The sequence below is a fragment of the Cucurbita pepo genome, chromosome LG05 (assembly GCF_002806865.2).
Source record: "Cucurbita pepo subsp. pepo cultivar mu-cu-16 chromosome LG05, ASM280686v2, whole genome shotgun sequence".
NCBI classification, from domain to species: domain Eukaryota; kingdom Viridiplantae; phylum Streptophyta; class Magnoliopsida; order Cucurbitales; family Cucurbitaceae; genus Cucurbita; species Cucurbita pepo.
In genome coordinates this window covers 2,752,769-2,775,196 of record NC_036642.1, presented here as the reverse complement: position 1 = coordinate 2,775,196, position 22,428 = coordinate 2,752,769, and the positions used below count along the sequence as shown (strand labels likewise).

The following is a 22,428-nucleotide window of genomic DNA, read 5'->3' as shown; positions in this document are numbered from 1 at the left end:
AAAAAGGTCAATCGAACAAAATTTAAGAGCTCTCTCTTCTCTAATAGAGCCTTCAGATTCTACCACATCTTACTACTTTACTAATTCATATAATATATATATATATATATATATATATATATTTATTTATTTTATATACTTAATTTAAAATTTATAAATATTTGTAAAAAAAAAAAACAAATAACATTACAAATAAACTTATGAGTGTACCATAACAATGAATTATAAGTTAAATAATTAACTCGTATATTTGTATATATATGGTTTATAAATTTTAAAAAATGTTTAATAAATTTTTAAAATTTTAATTTTATGAATATTTAATTTTATATTCTACAAATACTATTTTATTATATTAGATATAAAATTGAATATGGTTTACTTAAGTTTAATTAAATATAAAATTAAAATTTATATATAACTATTAATTATATATATATATATATATATATATATATTTTAAAAAAGATGTCTAAGATGTTGCTTACAAAATTAAAATTCTTTTAATTTATTAATAATTTTTTAAAGTCGAATGAGTTTAAAATATATATAATTTAAAGTTTTAAAATCAAAAGAGAATTACTTTTTCTAAAAAAGAAATAAAGGACTTCCTTTTCAGGTCCCAATTCATTTCCATTTAAAATTAAAGACGTATATGAGCCACAATCATATCCTCCGCCAATCATCACCGTTGTCGTGGTATAGTATCCTACGGCTGAGATTTACTTTCCAATTTCGTAAAAATCTATCAGCCGGTGGATTAGCGTCACGTTTCCCTCGGATCAATTACATCCAATAACAACGAGAATCTTTTTTAGATAAAATGAGCTTGTCCGCATTGGATCATTTTCTTCATATTTATTATCATTTTATTCCAGAGCGCTATACGACGAGCCTTCGAACATTGAAGGGAGGAACGCGGGGCATCGTCCAGAGACTACAAGTCCCGAAGGACGAGAACTGAAACTCGTCTCCTTCTCTTCGAATTTTCCGGCCATAAATTCATCACATATTGTATTATGACATCATGGACCCGCCGGTTTTCCGCCGGCGCCGACTCATTCGGCGTTTCTTTTCGATTACGGCAACAACCACGAAGCTTGGCTGAGGTTTCTCACCTCAGCATTTACAGGTACGCTGGTTTACGATCTGGTTGCGGATGTGTAGTTCTACGGGCGCCGAAGCACCGGCGGCTACAGGCGGCGGAGCCGTCGGCAGCGTGGGATCGATCGGAGAGTGGAGAGGAGGATAGGGTGAAGCCTTGTTCGTACGCAGTGGGAGGGCAGAGGGTGGAGGATTTGGCGGAGGGGAATAGCGGTGAGATCTTGGAGAAAATTAGGGCGGAGAAATTGAGGAGAAGTAATCGGAAGGTGGAGATTGTGATTGCAGCCGTGTTAACGGTGATTTTCGGTGTGGCTAATCGGGTGCTGTACAAGCTTGCTTTGATTCCCCTGAAGCACTATCCGTTCTTCCTCGCACAGCTCGCCACTTTCGGGTACTTGCCGCCATTTTCTCTCCACTTTTTTCTGCTATTATTCAGTACCACCTAATTTTTCTTCAATTAATTCAAACATAATTACCGTCGAGTTTATAGAATATTTCCGATATCTGAATTTAATGCTTAGATTTGTGGTTGTTCTTGAAGTTCGTTAGGTTTGGTCATTTCTGGCGATCGATCAAATTAAAACCATCATTGTTTTTGCCCTTTAGTTTTCCAGTCCAATAATTGAAAGGGCTGAAGAACAATGTGACGGATGCTTCCTATCCCACGGTTGTTGTGATGGGCACATCCCCCCACACGCCCGAGTTAAATATTTTCCCCCCAATTAATAAAATTATTTCATCTAAATTTTTAAAACTTTCCATAATATTTTTAAACATTCAAAATTAAATAAANGGTTTTTTTTTTTTTTTTTTTTAATCTTGGCGGACAATAGTTAGTCTTTTGTAAAAAATAAATAAAATAAAAATACTACTTTTAAGAGTATAAACATTTTTTAAAATTTATATATATATATATATATTTTTTTTTAAGAGTATTAATGTTATTTTTAAAATATGTACGGCCTATTAATTAGTATACGCTATTAGTATGATGTTATTAAGAGTATTAATAAAAATTTTAAAAGTTCAATAGTATTTTTTAAATCTTTTTGAAATTTTTTAATTTTTTTAATTTTTTTTTTAAAGTTTTAAGAGGATTTTTACACTAAAATATGTACCCGTTTTATTTTTTTAATAGTTTAAGAGTATTTTTTATTCTTATTTTTGAACTTAAAATTTTTAAAGTATTATATTGTAACAAAATTCCTACTAAAACTCTGTAGTTGAGTAATTCTAACCAGTAAAAACAGGGGCGGCTTGAAAATAGGTGTCTGGATTCCTTCGCTCACTCTCGATGCATTTCGTCCTTTCATTAATTATGATCCCTTAAACTGTTTTTTTTTAAATATTATTAAATTGTTATAGAAGTCGTTGTGCATTTGTTCATTGTTGGAGAACATTTGCCTAAAGGTCAGAATTTTTTAAGTTTCGAAAAAGAAAAAAGGTCATATTTTTTTGTTAGTGGACATTTTCTTTATGATCGAATCGAAGGGATTGCGAAGATTCCATGAAACTTTAACGAAAGCTATTATGGGTTTACAAAAAATGAAAGAAAGAAAGGAAAAAATTATTATTTTTTTGTTCGTCTTTAGAATTCATAGGCTTTGAAGGTTGACAAAGTGGGCACATATAATGGTGGGGCCAGTTGGGATGTATATCACATATTATATGCCCCTTGTTAATCATCAAAGGTGAAACGATATCGTTTCATGTTATCCTTTTCCTAATTGCACTTTTCCATTTCCCAGTCACATCCAACAGTCTGTGGCGAGTTTTGCTTCTTTCCTTGTGGTTCTGAGAATGACATATTCGATTTTCGCTTTTCATGTCAATTTCAAATGCTATTGCTGCATGTTATAGGAAGGAAATCCCCATCTTTTTTTATTACTTCATTTGCTTTCTGGTCCCCCAATTAACATAGTTTTATCATAGTCTGCCCCTCTTTTCCTCTTTTTCTCTTTTTTTCCCCTCCCTTTTATCTAATTTAATAAATGAAAAACAAAAATTTGATGTATCTCTTAGTTTGTTCATTTCTGAGAAATCCGTAAAGCCCATGATAAGCATAGAACAAATTTGCCTTTTCACATTTTCACACTATCAGGATTATAGCTTGCCATTTATTTGACTGTTGTTGAAGATGGTTGGGAGGGAGTTCCATATTTTGGCTAATTTAGGGAATCATCGTGAGTTTACAAGTAAAGAATACATTTTCATTAGTATGAGGTCTTTTGAGGAAGTCAAAGCAAAGCCACGAAATGCTCAAAGTGGACAATATTGTATCATTGTGGTGAGTCATGATTCCTAACCTTTAGCCGTCCATTATAAACTAATGCACTAAGTTTGAGCTTTACTGCGTCATACCCACATTTTATAAGTTTAAGAAACTCAATAAATCCGACTTTTTTCTGCTGATTATCATATTAAGGCTGCTGGTTCATTGCATTTGGATTAAATGGATTTCTTTCAATTCTAATCTTTTCAGATATGTAATTGTATACTTCTCCATTTTGTATATGCGCTACCACGCTGGCATTGTTACGGATGAGATGCTTTCAATGCCGAAGGCCCCATATCTTGTTGCTGGCCTCTTGGAAGCTCTTGGCGCTGCGACAGGGATGGCGGCTACAGGTAATGCTTTTTCTTAACAAGTCCCTCACTTCTGCAATGTTCTTATTTTTAAGATATCTATGTTAATCGTATATTAAACATAATTTGGTCATCGTCTATCGTTTATTCTTCATTCTGGATTGAAATGGAGGACTTAAAAGATTAAGATTTGTGATTAATTCAAAAATTCATTTAAGATATAACATTTGTGTTTTAATAGTATGTCTGCACTCATTCAAAATGCTTTTTAAGTATATCATTTGTAGTTTAGTGATTAATTAGCATTCATTAAAAAATGCCACTTAGTATATGATTAGTGTATCTGTTGTTTATAATACTTATTTTAAATTCCTTTAAATTATAATATTTGTGTTTCAATAATGTATCAAGTACTTAACCACCATGGGTTGACCTAGAGGTCAAGAAAGATCATATAAATAATAAATGGCTTAATAAGAACGAGTTCAAGCCATGGTGACTACTACCTAAGATCTAATAGCGAGCGCATGAGTACATGTTCACTACTTATATACGAAATATATAATACATTTGGATAAGTTTAGCCCATTTTTAAACATATATAAATGAAATAGTATTATTGGATTTTCTTTTTTGAAATGTAGCTAAAATATCTGTAATATGCAAATAAATTAGGAACAAGGCCTTTAACTTTTAAAAACAAAAAAACAAAATCATCATCAAAAGGGGCCTAAATTTGTTGCATTTTTCTTAGTATTTTCGGATGCTAATTATTTATTAAGTCAGATATCGTGGCATCTGTTATTGTTACAAATTTGTAATTTGAATTCCTTTCAACTAACTCGTTATTTTCCTTTGATCAGCCATTCTTTCTGGTGCATCAACTCCAATTTTGTCTCAGGTAAAGAACAGCGAGCATTTCCCCCTTAATATTAAATCTGTCTCTCGTTTCAAGGACTGCTTGTGCTGAATTAAGTAATGCTATCCTAATAATGGAGCACGTGCATTCTTTTGATTGGATTATTAAACAAACAAGAAGTATTCTAGTTATCATGGTTCATTTTGTTTGCAGACTTTTCTTGTGTGGCAGATTCTCCTGTCAATTATTTTTCTTGGGCGGAGGTACAAGACCAATCAACTTTTTGGGTGCTTTCTTGTTTCCATTGGTGTAGTCATCACCGTGGCGAGGTAATTTTCATTATCGGCCATTAGTACTTCTTCAGGCTCGAAATAACAATTTTATCTTAATTGTTCATTTCCTTTAATTGTGAACGAACAAGTACTGCGGCTAAACTTTGAGACAGTATTTCTAAAGCCTACAACCGACACGACTTACTTTACTTTAACTGATCAAGTGATGTGCTAACAAGGATAAATTCAAGGTGGAGAGAGGGATATTAATTATTTAAAAATATTTATGAACTCTTTTGATAAGTGAAGACTTTGCATGTTGCATTCATTGCTGGAACTATGTTGTTCAATTTAATATCTAGTGAATGATGATAATAATAAAATCTTGCAGCTTATTGGCATTGAAGGTCTTTTACTGATGGGTCAGATATGATAGTATGAATTGGGAAGTTGAGCTTACATGGGGTTATTTATTAACCTCACTGCTTACATGATCTTGAATTTCTAAAAGCAATCTTATAGCCTTCCGACTAACTTCTATTAACGACATATTCATAAACTAAATATGGACTAAATAGATCTCTTTTTTTGGATAAGAAACAATTTCGTTGATGATATGAAATTACAAAAGAGGGCAGTGCTCCAATCAATGGACTACACGAAACCTTTCCTATTCGTGAAGAGGGGAGTTATAGCATAACTATTGAGCTATCTGATAGTGTTGAAATCACCACCCAAGAGGCAATAATCGGAACATAAATAGGAAAGTTCAGTGAGTTCTTCCCAGNTTTTTTTTTTTTTTTTTTTTTTTTTTTTTTTTTTTTTTTTTTTTTTTTTTGTGGGTCCAATATGCCTGTCAGCCAAAAAGAGGATCCATCAGCAAGTGAGATGAGAAGAGTTAAAGAAAAAACACCTTTAGTGATCTCTGAAATCGAGTAAGCTGGATCATCCACAAGATGATGATTCACACCGAGACTCCTATGGAATCAAGCACAGTCCAACCAACATCATTGCCACTTCAAATAGATTTGATGAAAAAACGATCAACCCTAGCAACCTTCATTTCGTGGAGAATAACAATTGAAGGATTGTATATGATAATGGCACTTTTGATGAGCGTCCTTTTCTCGCCATCACCCAATCCTCTAGCGCTCCAGGAGAGAATAATCATGTAACATCAATCGACCCACCCATGCTTTTAGAATAGGAAGGTTTGTCATAGTTTAATTTGGATTATAAACTGTTTCCTCTGTTGTTTGCTAAAGCTCATTCTAGTGCATAATCCAATCGTAAAGTTAGACGTTCCAACGTTAGATTATACAAACATAGGTTCCCGAACTTGCGAATAGAATTTCGACCGAAGATGTTTCCTTATACTATTAACTAGTAACTTTTTGTTTCTATAGTTGAATGAGTATTCTTCCATCCTTAGCATGTCTACATGATCATTCTTTACTATTGATTCATGAGAATGCTTTCATCACTTTCATCTGGTTAAGCAGGCAGAATTTTTGCTGTAACCACTTTGCTTGCACGAATTATGTTGTAAGATCATACATTCTGTTTTCCCAAAAGTTTTTTTTGCTGGTCTGTATCTGCAGTGGTTCCAACGCTGGAAATTCCCTGAAGGATGCCGGTATATTTTGGAGCATTTTGATGATAATCTCATTCTTGTTCCAAGCAGCTGATACTGTTTTGAAGGTAGTTTGTGGCAAAATAATAGTTGGTTTCCCTGTTGAATTCGTCTGTTGTTTATTTGACAATGAAATTTTTTGTATGTAGGAAATCATCTTCTTGAATGCTTCCCGTCAATTGAAGGTAAGAAACAATTATCTGCCTGATTAAATTTTTTACATTTTTTTAAGAAAGTTCTATCTAGTCTGGTCATTAAAATCAAGAGTAGAAAACTGATTTGTAAATCTATCTTTATCCGAAGATTAGACAGAAAACTGGCCTTATGTTTAAACCAATTTAAAAATGCTTGCAGCTTGAGTACATTTATGCATATTTCATATAGTTGAATTGCTTCTGTGCAGGGCAGGACGATGGACTTATTTGTCGTAAATTCCTTTGGATCTGCTTTCCAGGTAGATACATCTGTTCTTGATCCCAAATTTCTTTTCTTCTTTCTATTGTAAATTGAAGATTAAGGAGTTTTGTTTCATGTCAAATGCAGTCAATTTTCGTAGTGGCTCTCCTACCATTCCTGTCGAAGTTATGGGGCATTCCATTTAGTCAACTGCCAAGCTATCTTAGAGATGGCACGGCCTGTTTTCTGAATTATGGTACTTTAAGTGGTAGGTTTGTCTTCATCTCTCATATGTTTCAATTATGGTTCGTTCAAGGGAGCAGAGAATTGATAGTTTTGCATGATGATGCGAGCTTGGACTTTCAAATGCGGTGTTTTTTTAGACACTAAAAGGATTTCTGTTCACAGGATGTGATGGTGCACCACTGCTACCTCTTCTTTTCATTCTTGTAAATATAGGGTTTAACATTTCATTGTTGCATCTCCTCAAGATCTCATCCGCTGTGGTTTCTTCTTTGGCATCCACTTTTTCAGGTACTTCCTCACTTCTCTGCCCATCCTCATGTTACTTTTGCTTATTCTAAACACTCCAACAGCACTATAAGAAATTGAAAACGTTTCTTCTATCTTCTTGTAACAGCCTAAGCCCACCGCTAGCAAATATTGTCCTCTTTGAACTTTCCCTTTCGGGTTTCCCCTCAAGGTTTTTAAAATGCATCTACTAGAGAGGGGTTTCCACACCCTTATAAACAATGTTTCATTTTCCTCCCTAATTGATGTGGCATCTCATAATCCACCCCATTCGGGGCCCAACGTCCTCGCTGGTACTTGTTCTCTCCTCCAATCGATGTGGGACCCCCCAATCCATCCTCCTTTGGGACCTAGCGTCCTTGCTGGCACACTGCCTCGTGTCCACCTTCCTTCGGGGCTTAGCCTCCTCACTGGCACATCGCCCGGTGTCTGGTTTTGATACCATTTGTAATAGCTCAAGCCCACTGTTAATAGATATTGTCCTCTTTGAGCTTTCCCTTTCGGGGTTCCCCTCAAGGTTTCTAAAACGTGTCTACTAGAGAGAGATTTTTACATCTTATAAAAAATATTTCGTTCTCTTCCCCAATCGACGTGGGATCTCACACGTCTTCTCTAGTAAAATCTCCATTCTATGGGGAAGTTGGTCAATCAACTAAACTGACGTGCAAGTTCTTCCCCTAAATAAGGTGGAAAGACATCTTCAAAGTCTGTATGCTGAATTAGGCCTGTAATCAGCTCTTTCAGCCACGTCTAATCTTCAGCCAATCTTGTTATCTTTGTGAAAGTCACCATCTACTGGCATGTTCCGTGTAGTTTTTCTCCATTTACAAGTTACTCGGAACGTACACGTCAAAATTCAGCAATGCCATGATTCACCTTTTCCTTTCATTCTCGTATATCTTTTCATTTATTTATCGTCAGTAACGTTTTCATTTCCACATAAACAGTGCCAATAGCAGTCTATATGTTCACCTTGCCTCTCCCATACATCGGCGTCGCTTCTTCTCTTCCGAAGGGGTTCGTAGCAGGAGCTGTCATTCTCGTTCTGGGCTTGCTGATCTATGCTTGGACACCATCAGGATCATCAAATCCGAACAATGCTTCCTCCCACGCACCAATCACATAAAATTGAAACAAAATATCAGCTTATACACCGTTGCCACGAAGATGCGCAGTGGAGCTCATATGTGCTACAAGTAAGAATACTGATTTTAGTGAGCAAGAACAACTCGTTCTTCCTGTTCTCCTCTTTCATTCTTCCAATAAAAGGTTCAGTCTGCATTGGTTAAGCTCCATGGCTTAACCACTCGAGCATTGGGTGCAGATTTCCTTGATGAACTAGAGGGTCATTTGTAAGTTCATTAGCTTAGCATCATTGAACAGAAAAATTTGATAGGCATACAATTAGTGAGCTGGTGATTTCTGAAGCGCAAGCAGTTTAAGGATAATAGACCTGAGAGCTGCTGCGGTGCAGGCACCACAATTTTCCATGTGTAGTGGGCTGAGGTTGGGAAATGAGGGCCTTGAAAACTGTGTGTAAAAGTAAGTCGTTTTGTAATACTAAATCAGTGTTCTATACGTGAATTTCTTGTAGCAGTTAGTTTGTTCCATTCAATCTCAAAACATTTTCGATTCATGTGCGATAAATTCAGATAAATTCAGTCATGTAGCCACAAAAATTAAGAACTCAATTTTATCTTTCAACTTTCATAAATATTTTACCTAGGCATATAAGTTATTTCTTTTCTTTGCTTGCATCATAATCATCTTGAAAAGATCCAAAATAATAATAATAATGAAAGGTCTCTTCTACAAAAATAAAATTTTGGGAACTAATTTTGACAATGAAATATGTATTCAAACCACTAATATTTTAAAACACATATAGACGTCTTGATCGCAAAGATATGGCGGTCGTAACAATTGCAATAGCACCAACAATATCGAAACATTAGTGTATATAATAATAATACCCCGAAAATAATATGTACATATGCTATAAATATATCACCCCTCGGATAACTCACCATTTCTTTGTATATAACTCAACTTTATCTACAAGCACAACCATACATAAAAGAAACCTCTCCTATTGATAATATGACGCCATACCGATAGGGGCATTGCTCTACTGTTTCTTGCTACTCTCTATATCCCAGAATGGTCCACATCTTCATCTCCAACTGCAATTCTCCGTGCAATACGACGCTGATGTATATGGAGTAACGCCCCGTTTTGAATCGATGAATTGCTTCAGTATCCCGAAGTCCCACCTGCTTGTAATGCCTGGGGATCATTCTCTACTGAAGTGTTGAATTGGTATGCAGACCTTTAAATTTAGGCTCCAGAATCAAAGATCAAGTACTCTCGTCAAGAACAAGGTCAGCAGGGTCCCCAATCCATGGGCGTCCTTCCCTCCACCTGAACCTAACCCTTACTTTTCCATTTGCATCAACGCCTACTACTTGCCCTTTACTAGCATGAGTCTCCATTCCCCATCCCCATCTAGGGATTTTCAAGCCTTCCCGAAACCTCACTGCATCGCCAACTCTAAACGGTCTCACCTTCTCCACCTCCAAGTCCTTGCACATCCACAGCTGCTCCATAAAGCAGAAGGCGACCCAAAGCTCCCCACCGTCCATCTTGTGGATTATCCCAACACTTTGACGAGAAACTTCCCCCCAATGATGTACAGGCATTACAATAGATGGCTTGACCTTCACCCAGTCTCCAATGTTGAGTTTCTCTTCCTCTACCAGGTCGACTTCAGATGGATCAAGTGTCCATGGCTTTTGAGCAGATGGAGAAGATACTTTAATTTTGCCATCTGCGTCAATTGCTGTTATAGAAACAATGTTGGCATGAGAGTGGCCCGACCACCCGAATCGTGGACTTGGTACAGACGTCTTCACCTTCACACGCTGTCCTATGTAAAATCTGTCTGTCTTTTCAAGTTCTGAAGTGTGTCCCACCCACAATTCCGGTTCTCTACAGAATCCTACAAGAACAGAACCGTCCCATTCATTTTCATGATAACTCAATCCTTGAACAACACCAATACTCCCGGCGGGCAAGGATTTCCGTCCTTCAGTATCATCTTTTAGTTTCACCCATTCTCCCACCTCATACATTTGCTCTACCTCAAAATCTGCAGGATCTCCTCTCCACCACCCGGACAAGCCAAACAGTGAAACTCTTATTTCTCCATTAGCATTCACAGCAGTCACAACACCCCTTGAATTGGGATTAGCTCCTCTCCATCCCCATCTCGGTTTAGCCAATCCAGCACGGAAATGCACATACTGGCCAATTTTTATGGGAGGAATTTTTTCCACTTCTGTGCAGTGTACAAATAACTTTCCCTCATGAAAACAACACGCCAATTCCAAATAAGAGTAATCTTGTATACTGTAAACTACTGCTATATTTTCCTTCCCATTATTGTTCGATTCATAATTCGATTTTGTTCCCAAACATTGCTTCATTCTGACCCAGTCACCTACTGCCAATCCTGATAGCTTTTCGGCATCACCTGGAGCAACTCTCCATAGTTTTTTCTTTCCAGATACCCTCACCTAAAAATTTACAATAAAAATAAAATCAAAACTTTAAACAACATTTTAAAGTGTATATCTCTTTCTCTAGTAATATATACTCCAGGATAAAAGTGAAGTATAGGAACTAACGTTTAAAGTCCCGTCCATATCAATTCTTTCAGTTTTTCCTGAAGAGGCTGGGGTTTCATCTGACCACCCAAGTAATGGCTGAGTAACAGACGGCAAGATGTGAATTTCTTGTCCCACTTCAAAAGGTGGCACTTTCTCGATGTCTGTGACAGAGCAAGGGAAAGTTTTACGCCTGAAGCAAAATGCTACATCCACATCTCCATCCTCTTCTAAGGAAAAAATTATTCCAATGCTGCTTCGAGGTACATCATCCCACCCATATTTTGGAGAGGGTACAGATCCTTTCACCCTAACCCAATCACCGACCTGTTTGTGCAGAAGCAAAAAGAAAATCAGGTTGCAACTCATGCTTCATTCAAGTGCCAGTGTTTATAAGATACCTTTCCCGAAAAGAAAATACCTTAAATTTTTCCACCTTCTCCATGTCAGATGGATCTACTTTCCATGGTCCATGCCGATTTGGTAAATCAATTAATAAGAGACCATTGCTTTCAATATCACTAACTTTTCCAACACTATTGTGCGTCTCACCATCCCAAGGAAATCTAGGTTCAGATATAGAGCGTTTAACGCATACTTGGTCTCCAATCTATACAAAAGTAAAACATATAAAGTTCACTATGGAGAAAAGAAATGAGGCTCAGGTTATAGATTTAAACCATACTAAAAATATAGGAAGAACGAATCACTCACCTTGAAGGGGGCAACAAGTTCAATCTCCTCTGGTTCACATAGCCAAGGGCTAGGCAAATAGCAGAATTCTATCAGCAAACTACTGTCTGGTCTGATACCATACACAACGCCAATACTGCCTGGAGTTACAAATCCAAAGCCATGCTTCGCATTGGGCGCGGTATAACGTACACGGATCCAATCACCAACTTTGAATTCTTGAAGTCTTTGAAAATCTGCAGGGTCTGCTTGCCATCCTCTGGATGCACCAGTAAATCCAATTCGTATAATTCCTTCTTCGTCATCAATATACAACACAGTTGCAATGCTATCACGTGATTGTCCAAGCAACTTAAACCTGATAAGAATTACGTCCACACTTGATGAAACCCTTTTTTTGTAATCAATGTTTCACTGATAAAAAAAAACAAAAAAAAAAAAAAACATTCACATAGCACAAGGCAGTCAAAACTAAACAAGTGAGGTTTCTCCAATTGGTGCAACTAACAACTTGTTCAAATATTTCAAGGCTCCAACTGATTAAAAACCAAAAGTTAATGGACTTTATTCATGTAAATTTCATCCTAGAAGTGCATATTTCTTCCTCCAGAACAAATAGAGAGGTCGAATGTAATATGGAAATAAAAATGAATTATTTTTATGTTCCACCAGATGAAATGTGTCATTATCTGTTTAGTGATTGAAGAGGACATCCATACATTGTAGCGCCTTAGTATAGTAGCACCTAAATATTGTAAACTTTTATTCAAAAGAGGAATAAGAAAAAGTTAGGCATCAATTTTAACTTTTTATCAATAAGTGAAACCCAGAAAAGATATATAACCTTGGTTCTTTCACATCAGGTTTAAGTTGGACCAGCTGTCCCCTATCCATAGGAATAACTTTGATGATTTCATCTGCCAAAACATGTGCAACACCAGAGCAAAATGATACAGAAAGACCACCACTACTGTGCGAACCCTGCACAAATCCAACACTCCTGGGCCCTGCACCTTGCCAACCATATGCTGGATTTGTCACACAACTTTTAAATTTCACCCAATCACCCACTTGAAATCTAAAAGGCGGAAAATCAAAAGTTGTTAGTCAGTAAACTCGATAACTGCAGAAATTCAGCAATGTAAAGACCAGTATAATGGAACTTTGCTCACATTGTTGGGGACAAATGAATACCCTTCTCTGCTAGTGCATCCATAAGCTCTTCAAAAATCCATTCCCGAGGCAGGGCTTCCAACAAGTCGCAAAATGTCTTACCACTATTCCCCAATCATTAAGAGTCATTGACAAATTAAAATAATACAACCAAAAGCAAGTTCTCGCAAGTACATAAATTTTATAAAATGTGCTACATGAGAAAAATAAAATGAAAATGCTAATGAAGATACTTCACTAGAATAAGAAAATTGTGGCTCTTAAAAAATTTCTTAGAAAATATTATATTAAACAATTGTACAATCACAACACTTGCCTGTGGTTTCTTATGGAAGTAGCAGCACCCGGATATTTTAATATCAATAAAATGCAATCAAGGCATTCACGTATGAACTTCGCTGCATCTGCTGCTATATGAAATGCATTATCACCATCATCATCCTGATGACAATCACCCAAGAAAAACGTCAAGATGGAAGCACATAAAAGATTAGAAGTACTTATATGGGGGGAAAAAAGATCATCCATCAACTATGTGAAAGGCATTATCCACAAGTTATCTCTGACCATCCTCAATACGAAGGGAGTTGTTGGCTACTGAGCATCTCTAGAATAACACATAGAGAAGGCCAACCTCTAAATTACTTAATGCTGTTTTTCTCCTATAGTAGCTGTTGGCTACTGAGCATCTCTAGAGTTCTCAAGTACAACACAACCATTTGAAACATTGTTTCGAGTTTTATTCAGTCGCATTAAACAGCATTAAGTAACACAGGGAGAAGGCCAACCTGTAAATTACAGTTTGCTCCAGCAGATAAGAGTAATTGAACACATGGTTTTGCACCTCTTGCCAAGGCCAAGTGAAGAGGTATTGTGTTGTGCATGTTTCTGATATTTACATCCACCCCAGCATCAAGAATAATCTTAAAAAACAACAGGTAACATTAAGAAGTTTGAGCTACCAAGTTTTGTCAGTCTCCTGCAACCATAAAATATATTCAGGCATGTAAAAAAATAAAATGGAAACATTACCTTCACCAGCTCAATATCATTAGCCATGGCAGCTGTATGCAGAACTGTTCGACACTGTTGGGGATCTTGAGCTGCTGGGTTGGCTTTAGACTTGAGCAGAATTCTGACAAGTTCTCTTCCCTCTACAGTGAATAACAGGCAAGGATGTCAGATAGCAACTGAGGTAGATAAAGCAATTGATTTGATACTAAATGATCATAACCAAATTAGGCATTTCCAATATGGGAATTAGCATTGGCAATGCGTCATCAATCTTGGCACATAAAAAGCATATACAGCAGGAAGAGGTTTATTTTTAATGAAGATTTAAGGAACATAATAACACAATATTATCACTTAAAAAGTATATCACAGTACTATCAATATCTTGAAGATATGTGTGTGAAGGTATCATGTACAAAAACCTTTTTCATGTGACAAGGTAACAATTCCGATGTTCATTTATAGTTTATAACTTAATAATCTATCACCACCAACCTTACAGTGATGCAATTTTTAAATTGAAATTTATGTTTCTCATCAATAAATATGATCGCCAAAGAAATCCAAGGCTGCATCCAGCAGTTTTAGCAGCTAAAGTTTACATGATAATTTTATGTCTACGTGGGACATAGGTGCTAGAACCCGTTCTAGTGCTATTTTCTCTACATTGCAGAAGGAAATCATATTAATAAAAGGCCGAGAAAGAACACGGTTAGAGATATCCCAGATGACCAGTTTACCTGTCTCACGGTCTTTCTTAAGAGCAGCTGCCATGCATAAAGCAGTTCCTGTGGAACTAGGTATATCAATAGCTTCAGAAATCTCCTCGGGCAATGCAAGTTCAGCCCACCTCTTAACAACATCTACGTTTAAGGTTGTGATGCACATATGCAGAGGCCTGTTAATCATAACAGTAGAAAATGTTTGGTAAGCAACACAGTTATTGTTAGAGTTTCTTTGAAGGGCAGAGGTAAGCAGAGTTAAGATGGGAGGGGAGCAGCAATTGTCCCCTTAGTCTGTCATGGGTGCAAAATATATACGTATGACAGTTGTACCTCCTAATTTTTGTCCCTAAAATTTTTAGAATTGAAAAATTACATACATAACAAGTTAGAAGGTAAATATTTGCTCCTCCTTGAGCAAATTTCGGGCTCCACCCCTGATTATTTAACACGAAACCAGCATTTCAATGAAAAAAGAAATTTACACGGGATAAATCTTTTTTTTTTAGAAAAAAAAAACTTTCTAAATTGACATAAATATTAGACATAGAATGATTACAAAATGAAGACAGAATAAAACTGTAAGAGAAGGAGACAACCATCAAGACATCCCACAGCTTATCTGAAGAACTTTTGGCTAAATCTGACGATCCACTGAAACATCACTCACCAGAAGCCCTAAACTCTTTTTTTTCTTTTGTTAGAAAGGAACAGAAGTTTTCTTTTCTTTTTCTTTTTTCCAAAATGAGCAACAAGACATTTGATAGAAGATTCGAAATTACAAAACGATAGAGGAAAGCCAAGACCCAAGCCAAGGAAGATACAAAACACTCTTCCAATGGGCATGCTGGTATCAAAGGTTGTGCGTTACAAAGAAAAAAGGAAGAGAAGCGATATTTCAAGGCATAGATAGGCTTGTTTGGAGTGAAACTACTGACCATGATGCCTCCTCCAAGAGTGAGACACCAAAGCTCTTTCTACTTGCTCCCTTTCTATTTCTACCAATATGGAGGGTGCTTTTGTAACTGCCATTAGCTAGAGTTTTGGAGGATTCCTCATTGTATGTTCCGTTATGAAGAAGAAGAAGATTGGAAAATAAATCTTTCGTTTGAAAAGAAAAGAAAGAAATTTTTAAAGAAAAAAAATCCAACATCTCAAATAATCCCAAGACTCTATCATCTATCCTTAAAGTATTTGAAATCAGGAAACTTCAAAAATTATCAGTCCAACACAAAGAAACACAAATTCCTTATTTTTCTTCCTTCATTTGATAGTGTGCATATGCATGCATGTCCACCAAAGAGGTCTAATTTCACTTATTATATGGAACTTTGGATTTTGAGGCAATAGAAATTCCAGTAGAGTAAGTTGCCCATTTTTATAGTTAGCATTATAAAATATAAAACAACAAAAACAGTTTTCAATCTTACGTTAAGTTTTTTGAATTTAGGAACCCCATTGATTTGCAACCTCCATGCTCCATAATTACAATTGCACAATGAGTAAATTTCTTTGCAATAGCCACATGCAGTACAGATTCACCATTATCATCAACTGCATTTGGATCGGCCCCTGCCTGAAGTAGCTCCTGCAATCACCACAACAGTCTGACCATCCGAGAGTATCAAAAGAAAAACAATCAGTACTTGCCTAAAAGGTGGACATGTAACAACTTACACGCATGCAATCAGGTTGCCCATAATATGCACAAACATGAGCAACGGACCGACCAAATCCTTCCATCAACCTAAACATACCATTAGCAGATTTCCTGATAAGTGCACGCAAACATTCAGCTGATCCAACAGCTAAAGCAAACACTATAGGTGGATTTCCGTTTTCATCAGGGGAATCTATATCTGCATCACTATACTCCAAGATTGCATCAACCAGTTCTGGAGATCCCCTTCTGCATGCCAAGTGCAAAGCAGTTTGTCCTTCAGAATTATGAGCTTCCAGCAGAGAGATGACAGAGCTGTTATTGTTCCCTGACGCAGACTTGGAAAGAAGATCTCTGAAGATGTGGGTTCAATGAGTTGCAGATTTCAACAGATGAAAAAGGTTACCAAAACATCTAAAAGACAATGAGAGAGGCGGCATGTCAAAATAGCCTAACCTGACACCATTAACATCCCCTTCAGAAACAAGTTGATGAAGATGGTTGCTTTTAACCTGAAGGATGTCCAAGACAGAGGTAGGGGATTGTTCCAACCTATCAATATGGGGAGAACTTGCCACCTCGCTGTATTCCACAAAAGTAAATGCATCAAATGTTCTGTTTTTGGTTACATAAGAAACTACTTCATTGGAATAAAAAAAATACAACATACAAAAGTGAGGACTAGGAAAGACTTGGCCCTAGCTAAGCAAGATATAAAAAAGACTTCCAATTAGCTTAAACCAAAACTAAGCTCTAAGCTGTAATTAAAAAAATAAAAATAATAAATAATAAAAAAATAATAATAATAATAATAATAATAAAATCTGATAAGACAAAAAAGAGAAGGGTGTCTCCTCATCCCAAAAAGCTCTTTTGTTTCTTTTCTTCCAAAATATTCACAGGAATGTGCTTATGAGTACCATTATAATTTTTTTTTATGAGAATGAGTACCATTATAAATATCAAGACTACCATAAAATTTGAGAAGGAACGGGGGGGACTTTGAAGATAAATGAAGTAAAAACCCCCATATGAAACATTTGGATTGAAAAGACCACCTGAGCAATCAACGTCAAGGAAAAAAAGATTGCTAAAATGTGGTTAACCTTGAGGAATTTCAGACTTCTTACTATTTCTTTCTGCAATCACTCTACTAAGGGGATGAACTCTAATTCAGCTTAGTTTTTTTTTCTTTTCTTTTTATTTGGTGAATCCCCAGTATAATTTCCTTTTTGCACAAATGTGCAGATGTTGAAAGTGATTCAACACGGGAGGGCTAAAGGATAACAAATAGGACATTCAACTAGTCAAAAACAATAGGAAGGAAAAGAAAATGCACTGTGATTATGTGATTAAATAATTCAGCACTACAAAAAAAAAAAGAGAAGTGCTATGGTGAATCAAGGAAACTCACGAACTAGGTTTAGTAGGGGATCGGTGAATTCCTTGTAGATGTTGAAGAAATATGGCAAGCATTGCATGGAAAGTTGGTCTTTTCAATGGCTTGTACTGCAAGCACTCGCCAATCATCTTCCATAATTCTCTTGGGATGCCGACACCTACAATACTTGCATACTGTGGAGGTAACCTACCTTCTTTGACAACGGCACGATAAATTTCTTCTGCAGTCAAGCCAGCCCACCTGAAGAATCCATCTTCCATTAGCAAAGAATACAATGGATCATAAAATATGGAAGAAGTAAAACAAAAGGGCAACATACGGTGTGGAACCAGTGCACATTTCCACAAGAGCGCAACCAAAGCTCCACGCATCAGATTGAGTGGATATGCCAATTCCATCATCCCTAAACAAATGCAATGGTCTCTTCAAAGGCTCCCACGCCTCTGGAGATCTATAATGCGGACTCAAAAACAGGCACTCCAAACACCAATGCTGTTTTGATGACTCGTGTTCTTGTGGAAAAATGCCTGCTCTATGGCAAGGCTTTTTTAAAATCAATGGCAGTCCATAATCGGAAACCACGGCATGTCCATTTGCATCCAAGAGAAAATTGGATGGTTTCAAATCCATGCACAAAACATCAGCTGCATGAAGTTCAACCACTGCACGTGCAATGTCTGCTCCAAATCTGCATTCATAAATACATATTACAAACAAGCAGAGTAATAACAAGAGTTTCTAGAAAATAATCATACCTATAGAAGTTGATATCAAAAGAATAGCTATTGTTGTGAAGTGGTTATTAGTCCAATTGGACTCCTTCCTTTTATCCCAATAGAAGGAAAAATTTAAACTTTTTAAACCATCAATGGTACCAATGTGGGATGCAAGGAGGATGAGGTTAACAGAACCTACGTGTAAAGCGCCAAGCTAGTATCTATCCTTCTCTGAAGATTTTGTTTCCATGTCATCCTCTAAGAAAATTAATAACCAAAGAGGGGTGTGGAGTAAATATTATGCTTTAAAAACCACTACCTTCTCATTCTAAATGGTGACCTCAGCATTGGCAATTTTTGCTTTAAGAATCACAATCTTCTCTCCATTAATGGGTTAGGAGATTCAATTGTCCCCAGGGGTAATTGGTGGTCTAACCTCACGAAGTTTGGCACTATAAACGCTGCTGGAAAGACATCAACAAAACAAAACCTTATGGACCCTAGAAAGACATAAAAAGCATTAGATTCTTCAAGGACGGGTGGTGGGGGGATTGAACCTTTTTCTTTGAACGAAAGCTCGGTTTCTTGACCAAAAAAAAACTCTTTCAAATTTCCTAGACTCAATATGGTTTGCAAGAGTAAAGATGCTCATAGTATTCAAATTTGAAAATCTGGCCTTCCTTTTTGGATGTCCAATACAAAAGAAACATTGCTGATTTGGAAACTTTGACTTGATATCCCAAAAGACGAGTGGCTCTCTGCTAGCAACTCTAGGCACTTTAGTTACAAGTCAACATTGAAAGAGCTCTCCAGTGACCTTAATTTAATGCCCTTGACTATGACCTTTTCCAGTGAATTTGGAAGGAAGCTTGTCCCAAAAATGTAAAAGGTTTCATTTGGGGGAACTTCTTGTGATAACTATCAACAGCAGTAATAAGGTTCAAGAAAGGAATCCTAAACGTTATTCATTTCTCGACCAACATATTATGTGCAAAGTTGACAATGGACCGAAGATTAAAAAGCCAAGCTTATCACTGGCTTACGGCCTCTTGGTTTGGCAATAACTGTTGGGGGGCTTTGATTGGGCCATTGCTTTTACCAACAACACCAATAGTCTTCTTCTTATTTTCATAGGAGAGCGTCCTTGTAAAGCTAAGGCTAAAACGCTGAAGCTAATTTCATCCTAATGTTTTTATGGACCTTGTGGATAGAAAGAAACAAAAATGTTTTTTTTTTTAAAAAAAGGAGTTTTCTCTACTTTGGGGGATTTCACGTTGATTTCATAGCTGCCTTGGTCCATCTTGTCATCGTTCTTATAATAATGACCTACTTCTCTACGTGCTAATTGGATTTTTTTTTTTTTTGCTAGTGCAACTTCCTTAGCATGAGTTGAGGCCTTCCTCCCTTTCTTGATCCCATTTTATCAGCAAAATTGCTTCTTATCCAAAAAAGTAAAAACAATCTAAATAAAGGAAGGCTACAGCAATTCTATCCAATGGGACATGTCAAGAGTACCCTATTCTTCTTACTAAATATGTTCCCAGGGAAATCTAAATCCGTTTTCAAAATGCGTTTTTGGATTGTGATCTAGGGGCTGATCAAGTCTAAGCAGCACCAAGTACTATTTTTACCCAAGGTTTTGCTACTTCAGGTTTGTATATCGAACACCGCAGATTTATGCATCCAAGGAAAACAGGCTAGCTGATCCCTCTAGTGAAAATCCAGAACAGAGGGGAAAGCACCAAATTCACGAGCTCAAGAAGGACAACAGTTGCGACAGCCCAAAACACTTTATTCAGTAGAGCTCCACAAGTAAAAATTCCCATAAAAAATGAAAGGAATCTCAAGAGCGATAAACGAAGGGGGGAAAAAAAAAAGTCACCTCAAAATTTGCTCGAGAGTAAGGCGGCCGCCACTCCGCTGCATCTCCGACTGAACTGACCCAGGGAACCAGTCCATAACAATGCATAGATAATCCTCCACCTTCAGCACACCAAGAAAGGAACACACATTCCTGCACCACATCGACGCACGCCTCAACTTCTCCAATTGCTTCTCCACCCAATCCAAATCCCCAACATTCCCCATCCTCACCCGTCTCACCACCACTCTATGCCGACAACCACCAACTCTGGACCTCAACCAACCAAACCAAAGTTCCACCTCCACCCTCTTCTCTCCATCGATCTTCCTCACCAACTTCAATTCATGGTCCCCAAACCCCGCTCCACAACCATCAAAGCCATAACTCCTCCGTCCCCGGTCAGACTCGCCGACCCCATCCTCATCGCCTCCAGCATCATCGTCATCGCTGTCGCTAACCTCAGCAGAGTGAGAAACCGAAGCAGGAGAGATCATGGGTAGTATAGCGAAATTCTTGGGAAGAGATAGCACGGAATTCCCGACGGCGGACACATGGCGGCATTTCGGACATGTAAGGGATGGTTTAGGTGGGGTTGGAGCAATAATTTGAGAGAGGCAGTGCTTGCAGAACGTATGGCCGCATTGGAGAAGAAGAGGAACTCGAGAATCCTCATCGTAGTGAGTTCGGCAGATTGAGCAGCTAGGGATTCCGACTCGCTTCCATTTCTTGGGCATCTTTCTTCTCTGGATGCTCCTGCTCTGTGGGTTCGCTTTTGGTGAGAGAAATGAGAATCTAAGAGGAAAGTTTGAAGGGGCAGAGGAAAATGAGAGGAAAAGCCGTAGCAGTAGATGGACTATCACAATATATAAGATTTATTATTATTATTATTATTATTATTATTATTTCTTTTTATTATTATTATTATTATTATTATTTTATCCTTCCTCTTCCTACCTTTCAAACTGACCGTTTTGGCTTTGCCCTACCTTCCAAGGTACGTGTATGCCACGTAATCAAGATAAACTCTTAACTCTACTCTTTAACAACACATAAACCATAGTTTAGCGTTAATTGATATGTGTCAAGGTGATGTCATCAATTCAATCGAAAGCCTAGAAGTCCAAACAAAAGTATGACCCGAATTCTGCGAGGTCGGCTATAAACCCTAAGGTCGAACCCTGTAGAGGGTTGGGTAAGGGTCGTGTGGACAGCCCCACTATGGTCGATCATTAGTTGAGAAGGCTAAAAGCCCAGTCTGAATCACGGTCAATTAAATTTTAAATGAGAATCTGTTTTAATTGGGCAACTGTCTGACACCCTCGAAAATGGTCCAAATGATAAATGAATTTAATTGCACAACTGTCCAACATCTTTACAATTTCTCTTAGTTAAGACATCAGTAATAATCTCGACACGATTATAGTGCTCTAATATGACTATGGATTCTAAACCATGCAATGACTACAACGAGTCAGTAGACTGAAAGTTATACCCAAAACACTCACGTGATGCTTTGTAAATTTATTATCAATTCGACCATTGACTTAAATATCAAAGCATAGGTACATTCCATTTTCCAATATTATAAACATACGTACCATTTATTCAATTATTAATATATACTAAAAAAAACTATATTAAAGATTTAATGATTTATTTATTAGCTCATTAAAATTTAAATTTTTTTAATACGCTTTTTATTTTTTATGTTATTTTAAATCATAAATCAAAAATAAAAGTTGCAAAAAAATAAGAATTAAAAAAATCAATAAAATGCTGAGGTTAAAAAAATCAATGGTCGATATCAAATTAATGAAATTATTGTATAAAATTATGAACTTTGGGGTAGTCCACACGTAAAATCGGGATTTGGAACGAATCACGTTCACGCGAGAATTCTTCATTCTGTAAAGATTAAGTAGCAAATCCACTCATAAAGTAAGATATTGCTCGTACAACACGTCCTCAGTATCGCTCGTACAACTTGTCTTTGGACAACACCCATGATTTTTATGACCGACATAATTTTTACTGATATAACCATATTGATTGTATGGACAAACAATTTTTACCGTATATTTTCATTAGTACTTATTTATAATATCATGACGATGAGACTGGTAACTACCGTCATTAAA

The 22,428-nt window shown here is 36.8% G+C and overlaps 2 protein-coding genes across 2 annotated transcripts; one reads left to right on the top strand and one right to left on the bottom strand.

Moving 5' to 3' along the window:
- The first annotated feature begins 1,019 nt into the window (after positions 1-1,019).
- Positions 1,020-9,028, top strand: LOC111795450 (protein CLT1, chloroplastic). Its single transcript, XM_023677885.1, has 10 exons — positions 1,020-1,495; positions 3,587-3,732; positions 4,554-4,591; positions 4,763-4,878; positions 6,423-6,522; positions 6,604-6,639; positions 6,858-6,908; positions 6,998-7,118; positions 7,259-7,384; positions 8,329-9,028. Exons 1-10 carry the CDS (start codon positions 1,020-1,022, stop codon positions 8,505-8,507), a joined length of 1,389 nt encoding a protein of 462 aa, XP_023533653.1. The 3' UTR covers positions 8,508-9,028.
- A 246-nt stretch (positions 9,029-9,274) lies between these two features.
- On the bottom strand, positions 9,275-21,127 carry LOC111795379 (E3 ubiquitin-protein ligase KEG-like). Its single transcript, XM_023677766.1, has 16 exons — positions 20,309-21,127; positions 18,030-18,398; positions 17,723-17,950; positions 16,765-16,890; positions 16,326-16,662; positions 16,079-16,236; positions 14,667-14,824; positions 13,945-14,066; positions 13,701-13,835; positions 13,229-13,353; positions 12,912-13,016; positions 12,584-12,817; positions 11,761-12,097; positions 11,468-11,656; positions 11,068-11,373; positions 9,275-10,956 (listed from the first exon to the last, which is right to left on the bottom strand). Exons 1-16 carry the CDS (start codon positions 21,022-21,024, stop codon positions 9,739-9,741), a joined length of 4,863 nt encoding a protein of 1,620 aa, XP_023533534.1. The 5' UTR covers positions 21,025-21,127; the 3' UTR covers positions 9,275-9,738.
- Positions 21,128-22,428: the final 1,301 nt, after the last annotated feature.

What these genes read in the sequence shown, in the direction of transcription:
- LOC111795450 (XM_023677885.1), top strand. Translation starts at nt 1,020, where the DNA reads ATGACATCATGGACCCGCCGGTTTTCCGCCGGCGCCGACTCATTCGGC. An exon ending in GACAGGGATGGCGGCTACAG is followed by an intron (nt 3,733 to 4,553) that starts GTAATGCTTTTT and finishes TCCTTTGATCAG; the next exon opens with CCATTCTTTCTGGTGCATCA. An exon ending in ATGCTTCCCGTCAATTGAAG is followed by an intron (nt 6,640 to 6,857) that starts GTAAGAAACAAT and finishes GCTTCTGTGCAG; the next exon opens with GGCAGGACGATGGACTTATT.
- LOC111795379 (XM_023677766.1), bottom strand. Translation starts at nt 21,024, where the DNA reads ATGCCCAAGAAATGGAAGCGAGTCGGAATCCCTAGCTGCTCAATCTGC. An exon ending in TCCCCTACTAAACCTAGTTC is followed by an intron (nt 16,891 to 17,722) that starts GTGAGTTTCCTT and finishes TGTGGAATACAG; the next exon opens with CGAGGTGGCAAGTTCTCCCC. An exon ending in GGCAACCTGATTGCATGCGT is followed by an intron (nt 16,237 to 16,325) that starts GTAAGTTGTTAC and finishes TGGTGATTGCAG; the next exon opens with GAGCTACTTCAGGCAGGGGC.